Below are 20347 nucleotides of genomic sequence, written 5' to 3' on the forward strand. Positions count from 1 at the left end.
GGAGAATTTTAAATCTGTCAGTAAATTAAATACCAAGAGAGAAAAAAATTTCACAACCAAAGATGACTCTATTTCCTTCCTTCACACTTGAACATTTTAACTGATAAATACCCATTCAAAATGAGCTGTTTCTTCTGATTTCATTTGGTGGTACAGCCACCAGACTTTTATTTGCCTTCTCACCAGAAAACATCTGAAGTAAGTTCTCCCTCCTCTTCTATATCGCACGTCTAAATTGTGATCCCTTATTAGAATATTTGCATGAATCAAATTACATATCTAGTGAAAAATATTTCCATAAGTCTAACACTGAACTTGCTAAGGCATGTGTAGTTCAAAAAAATTATCCATACATTTTTAAAAGGCTGATACTGATTTTGTCTATTTAAATATTTGTAAGTAGTATAATCTCTACATTTTTATATGTATACAGTTAATCTTTATTCATTTTTATCAGTGAATACCTAGAGTAGCTCGTGGTAGCAGTAACAATAAACGATGAGGGAGGAAAAGAGGAAATGTGTCACTTACAATGAGTAACTTAAAAATGGAGGCTCAGCATTTTTCAAATTACAAGTGAACGAGTCTGCATATTACTGATCTTTGTTGTAGAAAAAACTAGTTTTTTGTTTATATTAAATAATTTAGAATTTTAGTAATCTCCTTAGTTTGGGTGAGCTTATATATGTGGATTTAGAGATGATAATATTAGTTTATTTGTAGTGTTGGAAAACCCGCAGAAGTGTACCTGTGTTTTTCCACCTCCATAATTAATTTGAATTTATGTTTTTTGTACACATAGAAGTAGAGTGTTCAATCATGTATGTGTTAATTGGCTTATCTTTCTATTTGTTTTTATGTCTGTATATTGTCAGTTTTAGATGGCAGTTTCCTAGACGGTAGGCCAGAATCTGATTAAAATTTTAAAAAATCACACACATGTGACCATTTAATACATATGATCTTAAGAAGATAATAATGTCATGTTTATGTCATAACTATTAATTGAAAGGCACTCAAACCATGTTTTAAGAGTAAAAATAATCATCTAACTTATGTAGTGTAAGGACTAGTATACTCTAAAGAATGTGAAGATAGAAAACGCTTAAATTTGTTCCTTTATCAAATCGATCACAATAACAACAAATTCTACAGTCATATGTATAAGCTGAAATCTGACTGTAAACTCTTAGTGGTTTATAGCATACCTCCATTCATAGAACTTTCCCCATACAGTTCATTTATCATTATACATAAAGTATTTGTACTTGTAGGTATAAGAATAATGAAGGAATAATATGGGAATAATTAAAACACTATATACTGAAAAAATAAGGGGCTGTTAGGTGAGAAGTGTGACAAGCTTCTTATCTATGATTAACTTTGTAGAAGGCATATCTCTCTCTCTCTATATATATATCCATGTACATATCTGTAAACTCTATATCATCTATCTGCCTACCTATCTATCTGTCTAGATTGACAGGCTTTTTAGTTTAATATGTCTTTCTCTATCTATTTCAGTGTGATTCCTTGTTATTTGGAAATAGTATGAGGTAAATGATTGTTTGAAGAAAAGACATTTTTGTAGATTGATACTTTTTTTTCTAACTACTTGTTCTAACCATTCTATTTGTTTATCAAAGAACAAGCAGTTAAGTAAACTGACAGTCAATTTTATAAATCAACCAAACACTTGAAAAACCCATTGGTGAATTAATTTTACAATACACATTTCAGAATGCTTTTTATTATAATAAATTCAAATTCAGTAATTTATAGGTATGCCAGTATATTTTTAAAAATACAGAAATTTTTTTAAAATCACTGAATTTCTGTCATAATTTTTCAAGTTACTCAATTTGATCTAATTAATCTGAATATGTTAACATGGAGAAAAGAAAAGGCATTGCTATTTTTCAGTATTAAATATGAAAGGTTTTGATTTATTTAGTTCTTTATTTCTTTTTGGCAAGAAGAGTTAATCCACCCTGGATTTCTTTTTTTTTCTTCTGCTTCTTCTAACCTCTTTTCATTATTAATTTCTCCTTTCTTCATAACATAAAGTGCCACATTGGAAAAGTTTGAACTGCATTAAAAAATGACTATTAAAATAAGTTGTGAACTATATCTATTAATCTTTTTAGGTTTTCAAAGACATGTTGTCCAATTAATTTGTCCTAAAACAGTATTTATAGAGATACTTGCTTTTATTTACAGTAAAAATGAATTGTTTTTTCTAGGAAAGTGCTATTTCAAAGATTGCAAACTTGGAAAGTTGACAAGTTGTTTGATGGCATACTGGTTAGTACAAGTAATGCCTCAAACAGTGTTACTTGACTTCTATCTGAGCATATACTTTAGGTTTCTATACCGATTTTTCTGATCACCACTCTTGCCATCCTCTTCCTATTTCTTCACATCCATTCCGTCTTTCTCTAGGGCTTTCCCCCTAGCTTGTCCTTTTTCTGTATTTTCCTTCCTTCCTTCCTTCTTGTTCCTTTATATCTTTTTCTTCTTCCTTGTCTTCATTTTGCCTGTCAACCTCAGAACCCTGAAGATAAAGTAAGTAGTAGAAAAAAAGTTTTAAGTAAATTACTTTTATTATTTTCAGTTCAATGAATAAGCTTTGAGTAATTGCTAAATTTTTGTACTTCCTGGTATAAACTTAGTTGTTTGAAATAAGAAAAGGTTTAAAGAAGGAGCTGGAATACTAGTTTTGTGAGTTCTTCTTTCAGAAGACCTATGTATGTCATTTTTCTGGAGATACACACGCACACACACATATGTATATATGTATCTCCTGTATGAATTACCACGTGTTCTCATATGCTAAATTTTATGACTCAGGTATTTTCTAGTACTTTATTATGTACGTATAGTTTTGAAGATGGGGATTATGTTTTTTTAAGTGAATATACTGTACACATGCTTTTTACTAGTTTGGATAACATATTTATATGCATATTATTTCCAATTTTTTAACCTTTGTTATTTATTTTAATTACACTTTTAAGACATTTCAGAAACCGTTATATTTATAGCACTGTGACATTGATGAGATGATCAATTATAAAGTATTGAGAACACCGCCATGTAGTTGTTTATTTTTGACTATAGATATTATAGCTGAAGTTCAAATATCTAAACATGTTAAATAAGAGCTATGGAACATAAAGAGTTTGATGAAATCTGATGCCTCTGGAAAGTTAGTGTCTGTGTTTTGTGATACTTTAGTAGTATTTTAAAGAAGTTATATTAAAATGTGACATAAAAATTATTGATCATCACTGCTAAAGAATTTATGAACAATAACATAATATTTGTGAAGTCGATTAACAGATATTTGGTTATGACCACCATTTCTCTTTCTTTTTCTCTTTCTGTGCAAGGTGCCTGTGTCAGTGGCCATGATGACTCCCCAGGTGATCACCCCTCAGCAAATGCAGCAGATCCTTCAGCAACAAGTCCTGTCTCCTCAGCAGCTCCAAGCCCTTCTCCAACAGCAGCAGGCTGTCATGCTGCAGCAGGTAATGTGGGTTACCTGCTTTGGTGTTCTAGCATGACTTAGACGGTGTGCACTTGAGTTGAAAGTGCAGTGGGTATATTTGACAATTCAGTCTCCATTTGAAAGGACAACCTATTAGCATGCTAGAACATAAATGTAACATTTTAATTATAGAACTCGTAAGAAAATCTAGATTGCTTAATTTTTTAAAAAAATTATTAAAGTCTAGAATAAGAGCAGAGGGAGGTGTAATTTGAAAATGGAATAAGCCAATATTTAAATATTCAAGTGCTTAGGTACATTCGATTTGTTGACTTACCAACAAAAATGCAAAAATACTTATCAGATAATAGTTGCTTTTAAAACTCCTAACGCCTTAGCATTCCTTTTAGTTCACAAAAGTATGAGATTTGAGTTGACCACTTTGTTAAAATGGAGAATGTTAACATCCCCAATTTTCCTTTTCATAGTATACTCATCGTTTAGAAAGAGAAGGATCTATTTATTATAATGAAATTAGGCAGTTGAGCCACAAATTTATGAAATTTATCTTTTTAAAATAACATAGTGTTCCTAATATATACCATATTGGAACCCTGAGTGTATATAAAGTAGACTTTATGTTATACAGTTACTTATTATAGAGAAAATAATGTGCTTTACCTGACATTTTTTATATATAATTACTTTGCTAACTTCTGTGCTGATGACTACAGACCAATTACTTGTAAATCTGACATTGTTCTGAACATCTGATGGATTAAGTTTTTTCCAATAAGAACTGAGCAACCTGATTTTATGTAGCTAAATTTTTATTTTTACAACTGGTAGAGTATAGCCTAGTTTTTATATGCCAGTAGGACTTCAGATGTAATAATTTAAAGTATTAATTTGGCTCTGAACCTTTAGAATACAGACTTTCTATACCCTATACCCTTTTGTTTAGGATTTTTTGGATTCTGGATTGGAAAATTTCAGAGCTGCCTTGGAAAAAAATGTATGTAGAGCTATCTCTTTGAATCCAATGTATATTTTTTTTTGCTGTTTTTATGAGATGAATCTTAATGGATACTCTGCCATATGCCAGTCTAGAAGAGTTTAGGAGATTTATAATACGTGAAACTTTTGCCTTTATTTATTAAAGTCAAAATGGTTTATTCAGCAACAACTACAAGAGTTTTACAAGAAACAGCAAGAGCAGTTACATCTTCAGCTTTTGCAGCAGCAGCAACAGCAGCAGCAGCAACAACAGCAGCAGCAACAGCAGCAGCAACAACAACAACAACAACAGCAGCAGCAACAGCAGCAGCAGCAGCAACAGCAGCAGCAGCAGCAACAGCATCCTGGAAAGCAAGCGAAAGAGGTAGGATCCGGTTATCTCATTGATACATAACAGTTTGCAGTTAAGAAGGGGCTTTGAGCGGCAAGAATCATCTTAGATCTTCCTATAACAAGGTTCTTGCTGTCAAAGTTGCAGTATTATATATTTTTACTGAGCTTAATAACAGTGACAGGCTCTCAGGCTCTCCTTTTTTGTAGCATGGGACTTGAGAGTTACAATCTAATGCTGCTGTCGTCTTATGTTCACTAATGAATCACAGTACAAAGAACAAGCTGTGTGGTGGACAAAGTACTGATTATCTTGTATTCATAGAGAATCTAAGTTGGTGAGGGAACCTTATTTTTCTCAGTGGTGCAGCTCAGAGAACATGCATGCAAATTTGGCCTATTGTTGGGGGTGGGGAGACTAGGGGAGAAACTGGTTGAGCACAGATTTCAAAGTCACAGGCCCCTGATTAATGAACTGCTACTGTAGGTTTAGAGTGGCGAGTAGAAAGTTACAGTTTGATATGCTCATAAATCAAACTGACAAGCGGGCTTCTCAGGCCTAGCTTGCACTTGTCAGCAAATTGCATCAAATATAAACATAATACAAACAAAACATGTTGAAGTAGTTAAATTGATCAGCAGGTATCAGAGCCGTTGTCTTCAAGCTGCCCATTATGCAAACGTACAGGAAACAGTTTTGACCTCCTGAGGCTTTGTTTCTGTTTGGATTTGTGAATAGAATTTCAGACAGCCATCAACTACAGAATAGAAATTGCTCCCTTATTTCTCCCGAGGCTTTGGACAATCCACATGACTTGCTCCATTATGCAGTCTGTTTTCCAGTGAGCGGATCAGAAGTTTCTCTTTCCCCAAACTAAAAAGGAAAGGTCTTCCACAGCAGCTTGTCTTTCTCTGAAGTGTGACTGCCATCTCATACCCTCTGGAGTCCAAAGACCTCTGGTTTGTCTTGTAATGCCTCACAAAATTGGAAGTTATACTTTTTCTTATAATAAGGGCACTTTTTTTTTTTTTGCCTTGAACATAATTCTGCCTTTAATATATTCAACAAGAGAGGAGAAGAGAGAGAGAGCTAACAGGCCTATCCTATGAAGGCTACATCCCAGTTTACTAATAGATCACCAGAGACCACATTCATGGACCTCTGCAGATCAAACTTACTCAGTTGGAAAAAAAAAAAAAAAAAAATAGCGTGTTGTAGAAGTTGACTATTTCTGTAAAGTGGTGTTCTTTTAATCTAGAGAAATTTATTATTATCTACAATAAGTAGATTTTAAAAGGCCGAGCCTTTATTACATGCTATCTCTAGACCTTGCTCCATACTTTTTTGATGCAAGTTCCTTGATTCTCTAATACTGTTTAATAATTGAAAGAAAGGCAACTGAAAATCTAGAACTTTACTCACATTCTGCCCCTGAACTTTGACTATGGGATAACCAAAAAACCCACTCAGGCAATGAAAGAAATGTGCATTTCTCTGTAAGAGAGCTGTTTGTGCAGACCATGTCCTCTGCTGTTTACTGGTTTGGGTTTTCTGATACCAGCAGCAGCAGCAGCAGCAGCAGCAGCAACAGCAGTTGGCAGCCCAGCAGCTTGTCTTCCAGCAGCAGCTTCTCCAGATGCAACAACTCCAGCAGCAGCAGCATCTGCTCAGTCTTCAGCGTCAGGGACTCATCTCCATTCCACCTGGCCAGGCGGCACTTCCTGTCCAATCGCTGCCTCAAGGTACATACAAAATGTTGTGCACACTTCATTTCAAATCTTGTACTTTCTGCCATTTCGTGATCTTTCTGCCATATACCTTGAGAAATTTTGTTTTTATGACTTTCAAGTTTATTATTAAAACATGATTGTTAACATGGTGGCATGACCCATTTTCTAGAGGCTCAGAAATTTGACCATATACTGCTTTCAAGTGTGAAGTAAAAATTTCAAGTGTTTTGTTAGATATTAAATGTGTATTTATTAGTCTTATGGGCACAAAACAATTTATAAGGGCAACACAATTTAAGCACTATTGAATGTACAGGAGGGATCTGCAGGGCATTGGATTACTGGGAAGGCTGACAGCAGTCCATTTAACTAAGTGAGCTGATAGGAGTTTGGTGGACAACTGATAAGAGAAAGATAAAAGTTCCCAATCTTCACACTGAAATCACCACATGTAAAAGAGGCTTTATGAATTTCTACAGACCACATTTCAAGTTAAGCTTTGTAGAACCCCATCCTATGTCATAGGATATATCCATTCTTTTCTCTCTCAAATAATATTGCCTATGCATGTATTATAAACTATAGTTTTAAAAAATCTGTCAACTGTATTCTTATTTGTCTGTAAGAAAAATTTGGAGGTACTCTGATAATATGGCTGTATGTCATATCCATGACCCTTCACTTTTGGGAAATGGAAAGAGTTTTAAATAAAAAAAGAAAAACAATGGTAAACAAGTGACTGTGTGCTAAAATTCTCAATTCAGGTAAGTTATATATCATTACACTTATAAAAGGATATTCTAACTTGCATTTGGATTTTGTTGGGACAAACATTGATCCAAATGTACATTAATTCAAATTAATTGTATTTGTCACAGAGGAGTTCATATTGTAGTAGCATTGGCTGCACATTTTGCTGACTCTAAAGGACATACTAAAGAAAATCAAGAGTATCGTGGTAATGTTCTCTCTTTTAATTTATCAAATTAATGTCTCTTTGGCTTTTTTTTCCTGATTTTCCTCTCTCACTTGACTTCAAATCTTCTTATTCACCTGATTGAAGCACTCCTAGGAAATCAAAAAAGATAAAGTTTAAATAGCAAAAGAAAAGGCAATAAGCCTATTTTTCTGAGTTATTCTAAAGAAAATTGGAATAAATGATAGCATCATTATATCAATGAATGTTCTATTCACATTCTTCTTTAGAAAAATAAGTACAATTTAAAGACATGAAAAAGTAAGAAAGAAAAAAGAGTTTATAAAATTATTTCAGTGTAAACAGATTTCTTCCATAGAAACTATACTAAAACAAACAATTTTTTTTGTTTTCAGTAAAGTTCAAATGAAATCAGTATTTAGGATATAACTATATGAGAATTTCCTCAACAGAAAAGCGTGATCTACCACAATATTATTTTATTAAATCAATTCAAGTAAACATTTAAAGAAATTTTTAAATATGTGCTAATTGAAGCACAATGTTATTTGTTTAAAACATATTGTGAAACCACATTCTTTCAAAACAAGCAAAAAACATCTCTCTGAACAATGAAATTTATAATGATGTAATCATTCTAATAGTTTTCAAATAGAAAGTACCTGAAATTCAAATTCAAATTTATTTTCATAGAATCCTTGTTTCTCCCTTTTCTTCTGTTTTTATCCTTGATAAGATATATGAGAGATAAAATGAGAAAATGGCTGAACATTTAGGGAAAGGAAAGTAAATCTGAAGATATCTGTCTTTGAGCAGAAAATTTATATTTTAAAAAGGAAAAAAGATGAAATCACTAAACTATGTTTTCATTAATATAGGTTAAAAAAATCCATTTGAATAATTGTAGGGCCACAAATGTAGTTGGTTCACTGATCAAAGTTTCTGTTGTTGCCATGTAAGCCACACAAGCCGGCATCATCATCTTATTTTTTATGATTTAGATGATTAAGTGTGAAAAAGTATCACTGTGGATGCTCATTGTATGTTGAATACACTAGCTACAGTAAAGGAACCTAACATTATGGTACTGTGCTGGAATCCCAAAACTAGAATGGGAAATTGTTGTACAGTCTAAGCCCTGAATCATTTCTTCCTTAGTTAGAGGTTAAGGTAAAAGTATTTTGAATATTTTTATTATCAGTTTCCAGTTCACTTTGCACCAGGTTTTTGGTTGGTTGATATTAGCCTTGAAAAATAGCCATATGAAAACTAAGTAGGATTAATGTGCAATGATGGATTAATGGATGATGTTCTCATTGTGTCTTTAAAACTGTGTCTTTTTTTTTTTTTTTTTGAGGAGTCTCACTCTGTCACCCACATTAGAGTGCAGTGGCACCAACTCAGCTCACTGCAACCTCCGCCTCCTGGGTTCAAGCGATTCTCCTGCCTCAGCCTTCCGAGTAGCTGCAATTACAGGTGCCCACCACCATGCCTGGCGAATTTTCATATTATTAGTTGAGACAGGGTTTCACCATGTTGACCAGGCTGGTCTCGAACCCCTGACCTCAAGTGATCCGCCTGCCTCGGCCTCCCAAAGTGCTGGGATTACAGGCGTTAGCCATTGTGCCCGACCTAAAACTATGCCATATTTTATTTATCCCTATAATTTAGTACAACTTCTTCATGCTACTTTTAGAGTTACAGCTTCTTAAATTATATTAAAATATGTGTATATAACAATGAGAAATAGCAAAATTATAAGAATTTTGGTAGAATAGCAGATTTATCTACATTCTTCTCTGAAGTTTTTATTTATCATCTTAGTGTAAATTATTTTAAATATTAATCATTTAAGATCATCATTAATATTACTATAATTTTGGATTTTAGTTAGGCAAGTAAACTTCCATCTCCTAAGTATATGTTTGGTTTTATACAGACTGATGATAGGTATACACATAAGTATGGGTATATAGGTATATACATACATAAGTCAAATAGAAAGGATGGATTTATAGTTCCATCTTGAATAATATACTCATTATAAATCTATGTAATATGAAAACAACGTAATTCATATATTATCTGGTAATGAAATTTAGTGAAACATTTTAAAACCAGTATCATTGTCTATTGGTTAGGAAAGATGAAGTTAACTTTAAACATTGATATGTTTTTGACATCCAATAAACGTTTGTATACTCTAATCCACAATATATTCACACATTTACTATGACTGTAGGGATAGGAATACATGTGGTGATGATTTTCTGTCACTCCAAGTTTTTACATATTTTTTAATTTATAAAAGTTACTTAAAAGACAAGATTTTCATTACCAATTTGAAAGACCAAACAGGGAATGCTAGATTCTAGCCAGGATTCTTCTGAATTAACATATTATAGAACGAGAGAATCTTGGAATAAGAGTGGCTGAATAACAATTAAAAATGAAATGTATTGAAATAAAATATAATAATGTTTTTAGGCTGAGTTAGAATTGTGCTGAAGATAGTCTTTGGGCTCAGTATTCAGCCAAAATTAGCTATTTGGCTTTGGCTTCATTCTATGCTTATGGAAGTCTAAGTAGCCAAATGGCTACTTCCGGCATCCTGGATTTACTGCTTAATCAATGATCCTGTGCTTGCATAGATTACTATTGTATGTAATTGTAGCAAAAACATTACCAATATGAACAATCCATGTCAGGCAAAATTATTACCATGTCAGTATTCCCTTTCAAATATCAGAAAGTTTTCCATTTGTAACTTGGGGGAAAAAAAAAACTTATTTGGTGCTTTATGTGCTAAAATTTCATCAGTGAATTCAAGTTTAAATGTACATTTATCATTACAGGTATAAAACTCTGCCAAGCTACCTGTGAATGCTATTAATTTTATGTTTAAAAAACTAGTAAATACTTACATATATAGAAAAATATTGAGTGTGTTGAGTTAGTTTTTGAAAAACTATAAAAAAGATTCAGATTAAATTATATCATAACTCTATAATTATTGTAGAATTATTTTGTGAACTAGAATGTATAATGTTAACATGAATTTAATTCCATTTATCTCATAAATCTTTTTTTAAAGTTTTATTTGGCAATTCTTTACATCTTCAGAGGAAGACTCAAAAGCAATGTGTCAACTTTGCCACATTAAAATATGACTAGAAAAACGAAACATCATTGGTTTTGTAATAGAATATCAATCAAGCTTTTAAAATGCAACCTATAAAAAATGATAGTACTAATTTTTGTTAATATCAGATGTATTCACGTATCCCAGAAGTTCCGTCTTTGGTGAAGATAATTTCTCTTTGATCTCAGTTTCAGCTGAATACCTACTTCTGCTAAATTTGGCATTTGGACAAAGTGTGCATTTAATTCACCTCTCAGACAGGCATTTTAAAGATGGACTTTGTATCTGTAGGTGATAGTAGACCTCTGGTCAAATATAAATCAATAATATGTTGAGTTTGTCAAATTATAAGTGAACACCCAGGTCTCTGAAGGATACTCTAGAAAGTGGAACTCTCTTGTGAAGAAGAGAGATAGGTATCCAGAGGTCAAGGCTGGTAGAGAAGTCTACTTTTGAAATATATACCCTTTTCTGTGATTCACTTATTCTGGCCATGTGTGTATACTAGTTTTTAAGTTTCACATTGTAAAATATAAAATTTAAGATGAAAACTGAAAAGTACATAGTAATATCTCAGTGATTCCAATTCAAATATTAAATATCAATTTGGCTTAACAGAATATATATGATACAAATGTTTCTACCAAAACTCAATTTTATTACTTTAAATTATAAGTAACCTTAGAAAATAAGTAGAGTATCACTAAATAAGTTCGTTAAAAATTAATGATATACGAGGGGGCGGAGCAAGATGGCCGAATAGGAACAGCTCCAGTCTCCAACTCCCAGCGCGAGCGAAACAGAAGACCGGTGATTTCTGCATTTTCAACTGAGGTACTGGGGTCATCTCACTGGGGAGTGCCGGACAGTCGGTGCTGGTCAGCTGCTACAGCCCGACCAGCGAGAGCTGAAGCAGGGCGAGGCATCGCCTCACCTGGGAAGCACAAGGGGGAAGGGAATCCCTTTTCCTAGCCAGGGGAACTGAGACACACAACACCTGGAAAATCGGGTAACTCCCACCCCAATACTGTGCTTTAAGCAAACGGGCACACCAGGAGAATATATCCCACACCTGGCCGGGAGGGTCCCACGCCCACGGAGCCTCCCTCATTGCTAACACAGCAGTCTGTGGCGATCTAACCGCAAGGCTGCAGCGAGGCTGGGGGAGGGGCGCCCGCCATTGCTGAGGCTTAAGTAGGTAAACAAAGCCGCTGGGAAGCTCGAACTGGGTGGAGCTCACAGCAGCTCAAGGAAACCTGCCTGTCTCTGTAGACTCCACCTCTGGGGACAGGGCACAGCTAAAAAACAACAGGGGAAGCAGCAGAGGCCTGTGCAGACGCGAACGAGTCTGTCTGACAGCTTTGAAGAGAGCAGTGGATCTCCCAACATGGAGGTTGAGATCTGAGAACGGACAGACTGCCTGCTCAGGTGGGTCCCTGACCCCTGAGTAGCCTAACTGGGAGACATCCCCCACTAGGGGCAGTCTGACACCCCACACCTCACAGGGTGGAGTACACCCCTGAGAGGAAGCTTCCAAAGTAAGAATCAGACAGGTACACTCGCTGTTCAGCAATATTCTATCTTCTGCAACCTCTGCTGCTGATACCCAGGCAAACAGGGTCTGGAGTGGACCTCAAGCAATCTCCAACAGACCTATAGCTGAGGGTCCTGACTATCAGAAGGAAAACTATCAAACAGGAAGGACACCTATACCAAAACCCCATCAGTATGTCACCATCATCAAAGACCAGAGACAGATAAAAACCACAAAGATGGGGAAAAAGCAGGGCAGAAAAGCTGGAAATTCAAAAAATAAGAGTGCATCTCCCCCTGCAAAGGAGCGCGGCCCATCGCCAGCAATGGATCAAAGCTCGTCAGAGAATGACTTTGACGAGATGAGAGAAGAAGGCTTCAGTCCATCAAACTTCTCAGAGCTAAAGGAGGAATTATGTACCCAGTGCAAAGAAACTAAAAATCTTGAAAAAAGAGTGGAAGAATTGACAGCTAGACTAATTAATGCAGAGAAGGTCATAAACGAAATGACAGAGATGAAAACCATGACACGAGAAATACGTGACAAATACACAAGCTTTAGTAACCAACTCAATCAACTGGAAGAAAGAGTATCAGCGATTGAGGATCAAATGAATGAAATGAAGTGAGAAGAGAAGCCAAAAGAAAAAAGAAGAAAAAGAAATGAACAAAGCCTGCAGGAAGTATGGGATTATGTAAAAAGACCAAATCTATGTCTGATTGGGGTGCCTGAAAGTGAGGGGGAAAATGGAACCAAGTTGGAAAACACTCTTCAGGATATCATCCAGGAGAATGATCCCCAACCTAGTAGGGCAGGCCAACATTCAAATTCAGGAAATACGAGAACGCCACAAAGATACTACTCCAGAAGAGCAATTCCAAGACACATAATTGCCAGATTCACCAAAGTTGAAATGAAGGAAAAAATCTTAAGGGCAGCCAGAGAGAAAGGTCGGGTTACCCACAAAGGAAAGCCCATCAGACTAACAGCAGATCTCTCGGCAGAAACTCTACAAGCCAGAAGAGAGTGGGGGCCAATATTCAACATTTTTAAAGAAAAGAATTTTAAACCCAGAATTTCATATCCAGCCAAACTAAGTTTCGTAAGTGAAGGAGACATAAAATCCTTTACAGATAAGCAAATGCTTAGAGATTTTGTCACCACCAGGCCTGCCTTACAAGAGACCCTGAAGGAAGCCCTAAACATGGAAAGGAATAACCGGTACCAGCCATTGCAAAAACATGCCAAAATGTAAAGACCATTGAGGCTAGGAAGAAACTGCATCAACTAACGAGCAAAATAACCAGTTAATATCATAATGGCAGGATCAAGTTCACACATAACAATATTAACCTTAAATGTGAATGGATTAAATGCTCCAATTAAAAGACACAGACTGGCAAACTGGATAAAGAGTCAAGACCCATCAGTCTGCTGTATTCAGGAGATCCATCTCACATGCAGAGACATACATAGGCTCAAAATAAAGGGATGGAGGAAGATCTACCAAGCAAATAGAGAACAAAAAAAAGCAGGGGTTGCAATCCTAGTCTCTGATAAAACAGACTTTAAACCATCAAAGATCAAAAGAGACAAAGAAGGCCATTACATGATGGTAAAAGGATCAATTCACCAGGAAGAGCTAACTATCCTAAATATATATGCACCCAATACAGGAGCACCCAGATTCATAAAGCAAGTCCTTAGAGACTTACAAAGAGACTTAGACTCCCATACAATAATAATGGGAGACTTCAACACTCCACTGTCAACATTAGACAGATCAACGAGACAGAAAGTTAACAAGGATATCCAGGAATTGAACTCATCTCTGCACCAAGTGGACCTAATAGACATCTATAGAACTCTCCACCCCAAATCAACAGAATATACATTCTTCTCAGCACCACATCGCACTTATTCCAAAATTGACCACATAATTGGAAGTAAAGCACTCCTCAGCAAATGTACAAGAACAGAAATTATAACAAACTGTCTCTCAGACCACAGTGCAATCAAACTAGAACTCAGGACTAAGAAACTCAATCAAAACCGCTAAACTACATGGAAACTGAACAACCTGCTCCTGAATGACTACTGGGTACATAACGAAATGAAGGCAGAAATAAAGATGTTCTTTGAAACCAATGAGAACAAAGATACAACATACCAGAATCTCTGGGACACATTTAAAGCAGTGTGTAGAGGGAAATTTATAGCACTAAATGCCCACAAGAGAAAGCTGGAAAGATCTAAAATTGATACTCTAACATCACAATTAAAAGACCTAGAGAGGCAAGAGCAAACACATTCAAAAGCTAGCAGAAGGCAAGAAATGACTAAGATCAGAGCAGAACTGAAGGAGACAGAGACACAAAAAACCCTCCAAAAAATCAATGAATCCAGGAGTTGGTTTTTTGAAAAGATCAACAAAATTGACAGACCACTAGCAAGACTAATAAAGAAGAAAAGAGAGAGGAATCAAATAGATGCAATAAAAAATGATAAAGGGGATATCACCACGGACCCCACAGAAATACAAACTACCATCAGAGAATACTATAGACACCTCTATGCAAATCAACTAGAAAATCTAGAAGAAATGGATAATTTCCTGGACACTTACACTCTCCCAAGACTAAACCAGGAAGAAGTTGAATCCCTGAATAGACCAATAGCAGGCTCTGAAATTGAGGCAACAATCAATAGCCTACCCACCAAAAAAAGTCCAGGACCAGATGGATTCACAGCTGAATTCTATCAGAGGTACAAGGAGGAGCTGGTACCATTCCTTCTGAAACTATTCCAATCAATAGAAAAAGAGGGAATCCTCCCTAACTCATTTTATGAGGCCAACATCATCCTGATACCAAAGCCTGGCAGAAACACAACGAAAAAAGAGAATTTTAGACCAATATCCCTGATGAATTTCGATGCAAAAATCCTCAATAAAATACTGGCAAACCGGATTCAGCAGCACATCAAAAAGCTCATCCACCATGATCAAGTGGGCTTCATCCCTGGGATGCAAGGCTGGTTCAACATTCACAAATCAATAAACGTAATCCAGCATATAAACAGAACCAAAGACAAGAACCACATGATTATCCCAATAGATGCAGAAAAGGCTTTTGACAAAATTCAACAGCCCTTCATGCTAAAAGCGCTCAATAAATTCGGTATTGATGGAACGTACCTCAAAATAATAAGAGCTATTTATGACAAACCCACAGCTAATATCATACTGAATGGGCAAAAACTGGAAAAATTCCCTTTGAAAACTGGCACAAGACAGGGATGCCCTCTCTCCCCACTCCTATTTAACATAGTGTTGGAAGTTCTGGCTAGGGCAATCAGGCAAGAGAAAGAAATCAAGGGTATTCAGTTAGGAAAAGAAGAAGTCAAATTGTCCCTGTTTGCAGATGACATGATTGTATATTTAGAAAACCCCATTGTCTCAGCCCAGAATCTCCTTAAGCTGATAAGCAACTTCAGCAAAGTCTCAGGATACAAAATTAATGTGCAAAAATCACAAGCATTCTTATACACCAGTAACAGACAAACAGAGAGCCAAATCATGAATGAACTTCCATTCACAATTGCTTCAAAGAGAATAAAATACCTAGGAATCCAACTTACAAGGGATGTCAAGGACCTCTTCAAGGAGAACTACAAACCACTGCTCAGTGAAATCAAAGAGGACACAAACAAATGGAAGAACATACCATGCTCATGGATAGGAAGAATCAATTTCGTGAAAATGGCCATACTGCCTAAGGTTATTTATAGATTCAATGCCATCCCCATCAAGCTACCAATGAGTTTCTTCACAGAATTGGAAAAAACCGCTTTAAAGTTCATATGGAACTAAAAAAGAGCCCGCATTGCCAAGACAATCCTAAGTCAAAAGGACAAAGCTGGAGGCGTCACGCTACCTGACTTCAAACTATACTACAAGGCTACAGTAACCAAAACAGCATGGTACTGGTACCAAAACAGAGATATAGACCAATGGAACAGAACAGAGTCCTCAGAAATAATACCACACGTCTACAGCCATCTGATCTTTGACAAACCTGAGAGAAACAAGAAATGGGGAAAGGATTCCCTATTTAATAAATGGTGCTGGGAAAATTGGCTAGCCATAAGTAGAAAGCTGAAACTGGATCCTTTCCTTACTCCTTATACGAAGATTAATTCAAGATGGATTAGAGACTTAAATGTTAGACCTAATACCATAAAAACCCTAGAAGAAAATCTAGGTAGTACCATTCACGACATAGGCATGGGCAAGGACTTCATGTCTAAAACACCAAAAGCAACGGCAGCAAAAGCCAAAATTGACAAATGGGATCTAATTAAACTAAAGAGCTTCTGCACAGCAAAAGAAACTACCATCAGAGTGAACAGGCAACCTACAGAATGGGAGAAAATTTTTGCAATCTACTCATCTGACAAAGGGCTAATATCCAGAATCTACAAAGAACTCAAACAATTTACAAGAAAAAAACAAACAACCCCATCAAAAAGTGGGGAAAGGATATGAACAGACATTTCTCAAAAGAAGACATTCATACAGCCAACAGACACATGAAAAAATGCTCATCATCACTCGCCATCAGAGAAATGCAAATCAAAACCACAATGAGATACCATCTCACACCAGTTAGAATGGCAATCATTAAAAAATCAGGAAACAACAGTTGTTGGAGAGGATGTGGAGAAATAGGAACAGTTTTACACTGTTGGTGGGATTGTAAACTAGTTCAACCATTATGGAAAACAGTATGGCAATTCCTCAAGGATCTAGAACTAGATGTACCATATGACCCAGCCATCCCACTACTGGGTATATACCCAAAGGATTATAAATTATTCTACTACAAAGACACATGCACACGTATGTTTATTGCGGCACTATTCACAATAGCAAAGACTTGGAATCAACCCAAATGTCCATCTGTGACAGACTGGATTAAGAAAATGTGGCACATATACACCATGGAATACTATGCAGCCATAAAAAAGGATGAGTTTGCGTCCTTTGTAGGGACATGGATGCAGCTGGAAACCATCATTCTTAGCAAACTCTCAGAAGAAGAGAAAACCAAACACCGCATGTTCTCACTCATAGGTGGGAACTGAACAATGAGATCACTTGGACTCGGGACGGGGAACATCACACACTGGGGCCTATCATGGGGAGGGGGTAGGGGGGAGGGATTGCATTGGGGAGTTATACATGATATAAATGATGAATTGATGGGTGCTGACGAGTTGATGGTTGTAGCACACCAACATGGCACAAGTATACATATGTAACAAACCTGCACATTATGCACATGTACCCTAGAACTTGAAGTATAATAAAAATAAAGGAAGGAAGGAAGGAAGGAGGAGGAGAGGAGGAGGAGGAGGAGGAAGGAGGAGGAAGGAGGAGGAGGAGGAAGGAAGGAAGGAAGGAAGGAAGGAAGGAAGGAAGGAAGGAAGGAAGGAAGGAAGGAAGGAAAAATTACAGACATCCAAATACTAAAAATAAAAGCTACATTTAAATATCAAAAAAAGAATTAAAAAATTTTTTTTTAAATTAATGATATACATACTTTGCATCATAATATATACAATTATTTGTTTGACATTTAAAAATCAGTTACTGGACACAGAAAAAGAAACGACATTGAAAAAATCTTTTATTTTTTTGAGTGTGAAAAAGCTGCTAAGGAGATTTTTTTACTAATAAAAGTTGCTTTTTACTTATTTTAGTAATAAGTAAAAATCAACTTAGCATTTTCAAAGCTGTGTTGAAACTAGCGTAGACATTTTTAAACTTCGTGTGCCTTAAGGACATATAATCTAGATATGAATTAATTTTAATTAATTCTTAGCACAGTGCTTGGCACCTTGTAGATGCTCCACAAACTCTGAATGTGGGATTAAAGAATTATTATTAGGCCAAGTACAGTGGACCACACCTATAATCCCAGCAATTTGGGAGGCTGAGGCCTGAGGATCACTTTAGCCCAGGAGTTCAAGACAAGCCTGGGCAGCACGAGACCCTGTCTTTACAAAAAATAAAATAATGAGCTGAGCATGATGACGTATCATGGTCACATCCCAGCTACTTGGGAGGCTCAGGAGGGAAGATCACTTCAGCCCAGGAGGTCAGGGCTACAGTGATCTGTGATCATGCCATTGCACTCCAGTCAGACCGTGTCATAAGAATTATTATTAAGTTGTATTATCTGTGGTATGATAGGCAACTTGATTAAGGAATTACCCTTTCATTTACTCAGCTCCTGTGGTAAAAACCTTTTAATGTTTGTGGTACTGGCGGTGAATAAGCACAAGCCCAAATTATTATCCAAAAGTAGAGTAGGGATTCCCAAGTTTTTGTGGCCATGGAATTTTAAAATTGAGTAATTACAAAACTTTTTGGCACGTCTAGTGTATATATCCTTGAAATAAGAGAAACCGAATAATCTTCACTTAAGATAAACGTTGTCTATTAATTATAATAATCTAGTCCACAGATTCCCAGAATATGTTTGCCAGTACACGAGTGTTCTGGCCAAATTTTAAAACTCTTTCAAGTAATATTCTTTGAGCTTTCACTGACTGCAGGCATTCTTACAGACACTGGGGATATGGCAGTGAAGAAAACAGACAAACAGACAAAAATACCTGCCATCATAAAACATACACTTTAGTCTAGAAGGCAGACAATAAATAAGTTAAGTAAAATATATAGTTAAGTTAAATAAGTTAAGTAAAATATATTTCTCTCCATAGGAGAGAAACAAAGGCAAGAACAGGAAAAACCTAAGTAACAATAGGAAAATGGGGTGACCCTCAGAAGGAGTCCTGAGGAAAGGGTTAATGAATAATGACCCGAAAATGAGAGCAAGCTCTGCAACAGAGTAGCTCTAGAGCAAGGCACTTAACTTTTCTTTGCCTTAGTGTGCAAAGGCAAAGGTTTGGGGTATTAGATTAGATATCATATGTGAAGCACTTAGAAGAATGTCTGGCATATCAAAAGCACTATGTAAGTATCAGTTAAATAAAACAGAGACGAAGAATACTCTAAAGAGAACTGAGTTGGGGTTGAGGGAGGGGGCTGTATAAACAGGAGTTTAGTTTTGAACATGGAAAGTTTAAGAAACTGGATAAGGTTACATGGCATTTTCAAATAGAAAGACTAGGGAGGGGTATGGGCTAGGGATCAGTTGGTGACTCCTAAACTTACACCTGGTATTTAAAACTTACACAAACTAGCGTAATTGCAAAGAGTTTCTTGGGTTTTTCTTCCTCAAATATAATTGGAAAACGCTGACTTCAAAATGAGATTCAAGTTTTCCTTGTTACTACACATCTCAGAACTATTTTACATGAATAATAAAGTCTCCAAGATAGAGACCACGGACCTCTTAGATTAACAGCATTTATAAGACTACTGTTCCATAGAACACTGTTTTGGAAATACTGAACTTGTTATATCACTGCCTGAAAAATAACCTAGATTAATTATTGCAAACCATCAAGACTTCAAAGCTCATAAAACTTTCAAAATTGTACAAAATCAGTTGGCTAGTTGTTTCACATTTTCTAAGTAGTTTTGTATGCATATAAAAGAGCAGAGCAATTTTTAGGTTGAAAGCTTTGTCCCAAGAGCAAGGTAATAGTTTTCTTTTTAAAAATTTGCCCCCAAAATTATCTGTGCATTGAAATCACCTCTGGAGCTTCAAAAACTACTAATGCCTGTGTTTCCCTTCTAACATTGTGGTTTTATTGGTGTGGGTTGTGGTAAGGTCTTAGAGATTTTAAAATATGCCCAGGTGATTCTAATATGCCAACATTTGAGGACCTGCTGCTGCTAAAATGAATCTTTTTGACTTCTTTTATTCTCTGCCTCTTATCTATTATATAATATTTTAAAACTATTTCTTCCTGTTTTTAATTAAGAAACATTATTTGGATTATTTGAACAGGTCATTTATTCATCTAATCTTTATTGAGGGCCTACTAACTGCCTAATATTTGTTACCTTATTGCAATAGCATGGTGATATCACTAATTTTCAGTACAAATGAATAGTATCATAGAAATCTACTTTTAGAAGGCAAGTAGATACTTATGTAACTAAATTATTAATAAAATCCCAAAACTGAA

General features: G+C 35.8%; 1 protein-coding gene across 2 annotated transcripts in view; it reads left to right on the forward strand.

The window, feature by feature from the left end:
• FOXP2 (forkhead box P2) overlaps window positions 1–20347 on the forward strand; it is a 201975-nt gene that overhangs the window by 126584 nt on the left and 55044 nt on the right. For both annotated transcript variants that reach the window (XM_030933309.1, XM_030933310.1), the window contains 3 exons: window positions 3393–3530; window positions 4671–4871; window positions 6403–6580. In XM_030933309.1, the coding sequence (XP_030789169.1) occupies window positions 3411–3530; window positions 4671–4871; window positions 6403–6580 (499 nt within the window). In that variant the 5' untranslated portion in view covers window positions 3393–3410. The remainder of the gene's footprint in view (window positions 1–3392; window positions 3531–4670; window positions 4872–6402; window positions 6581–20347) is intronic.

This window comes from Rhinopithecus roxellana, chromosome 6 (assembly GCF_007565055.1).
Source record: "Rhinopithecus roxellana isolate Shanxi Qingling chromosome 6, ASM756505v1, whole genome shotgun sequence".
NCBI lineage: Eukaryota > Metazoa > Chordata > Mammalia > Primates > Cercopithecidae > Rhinopithecus > Rhinopithecus roxellana.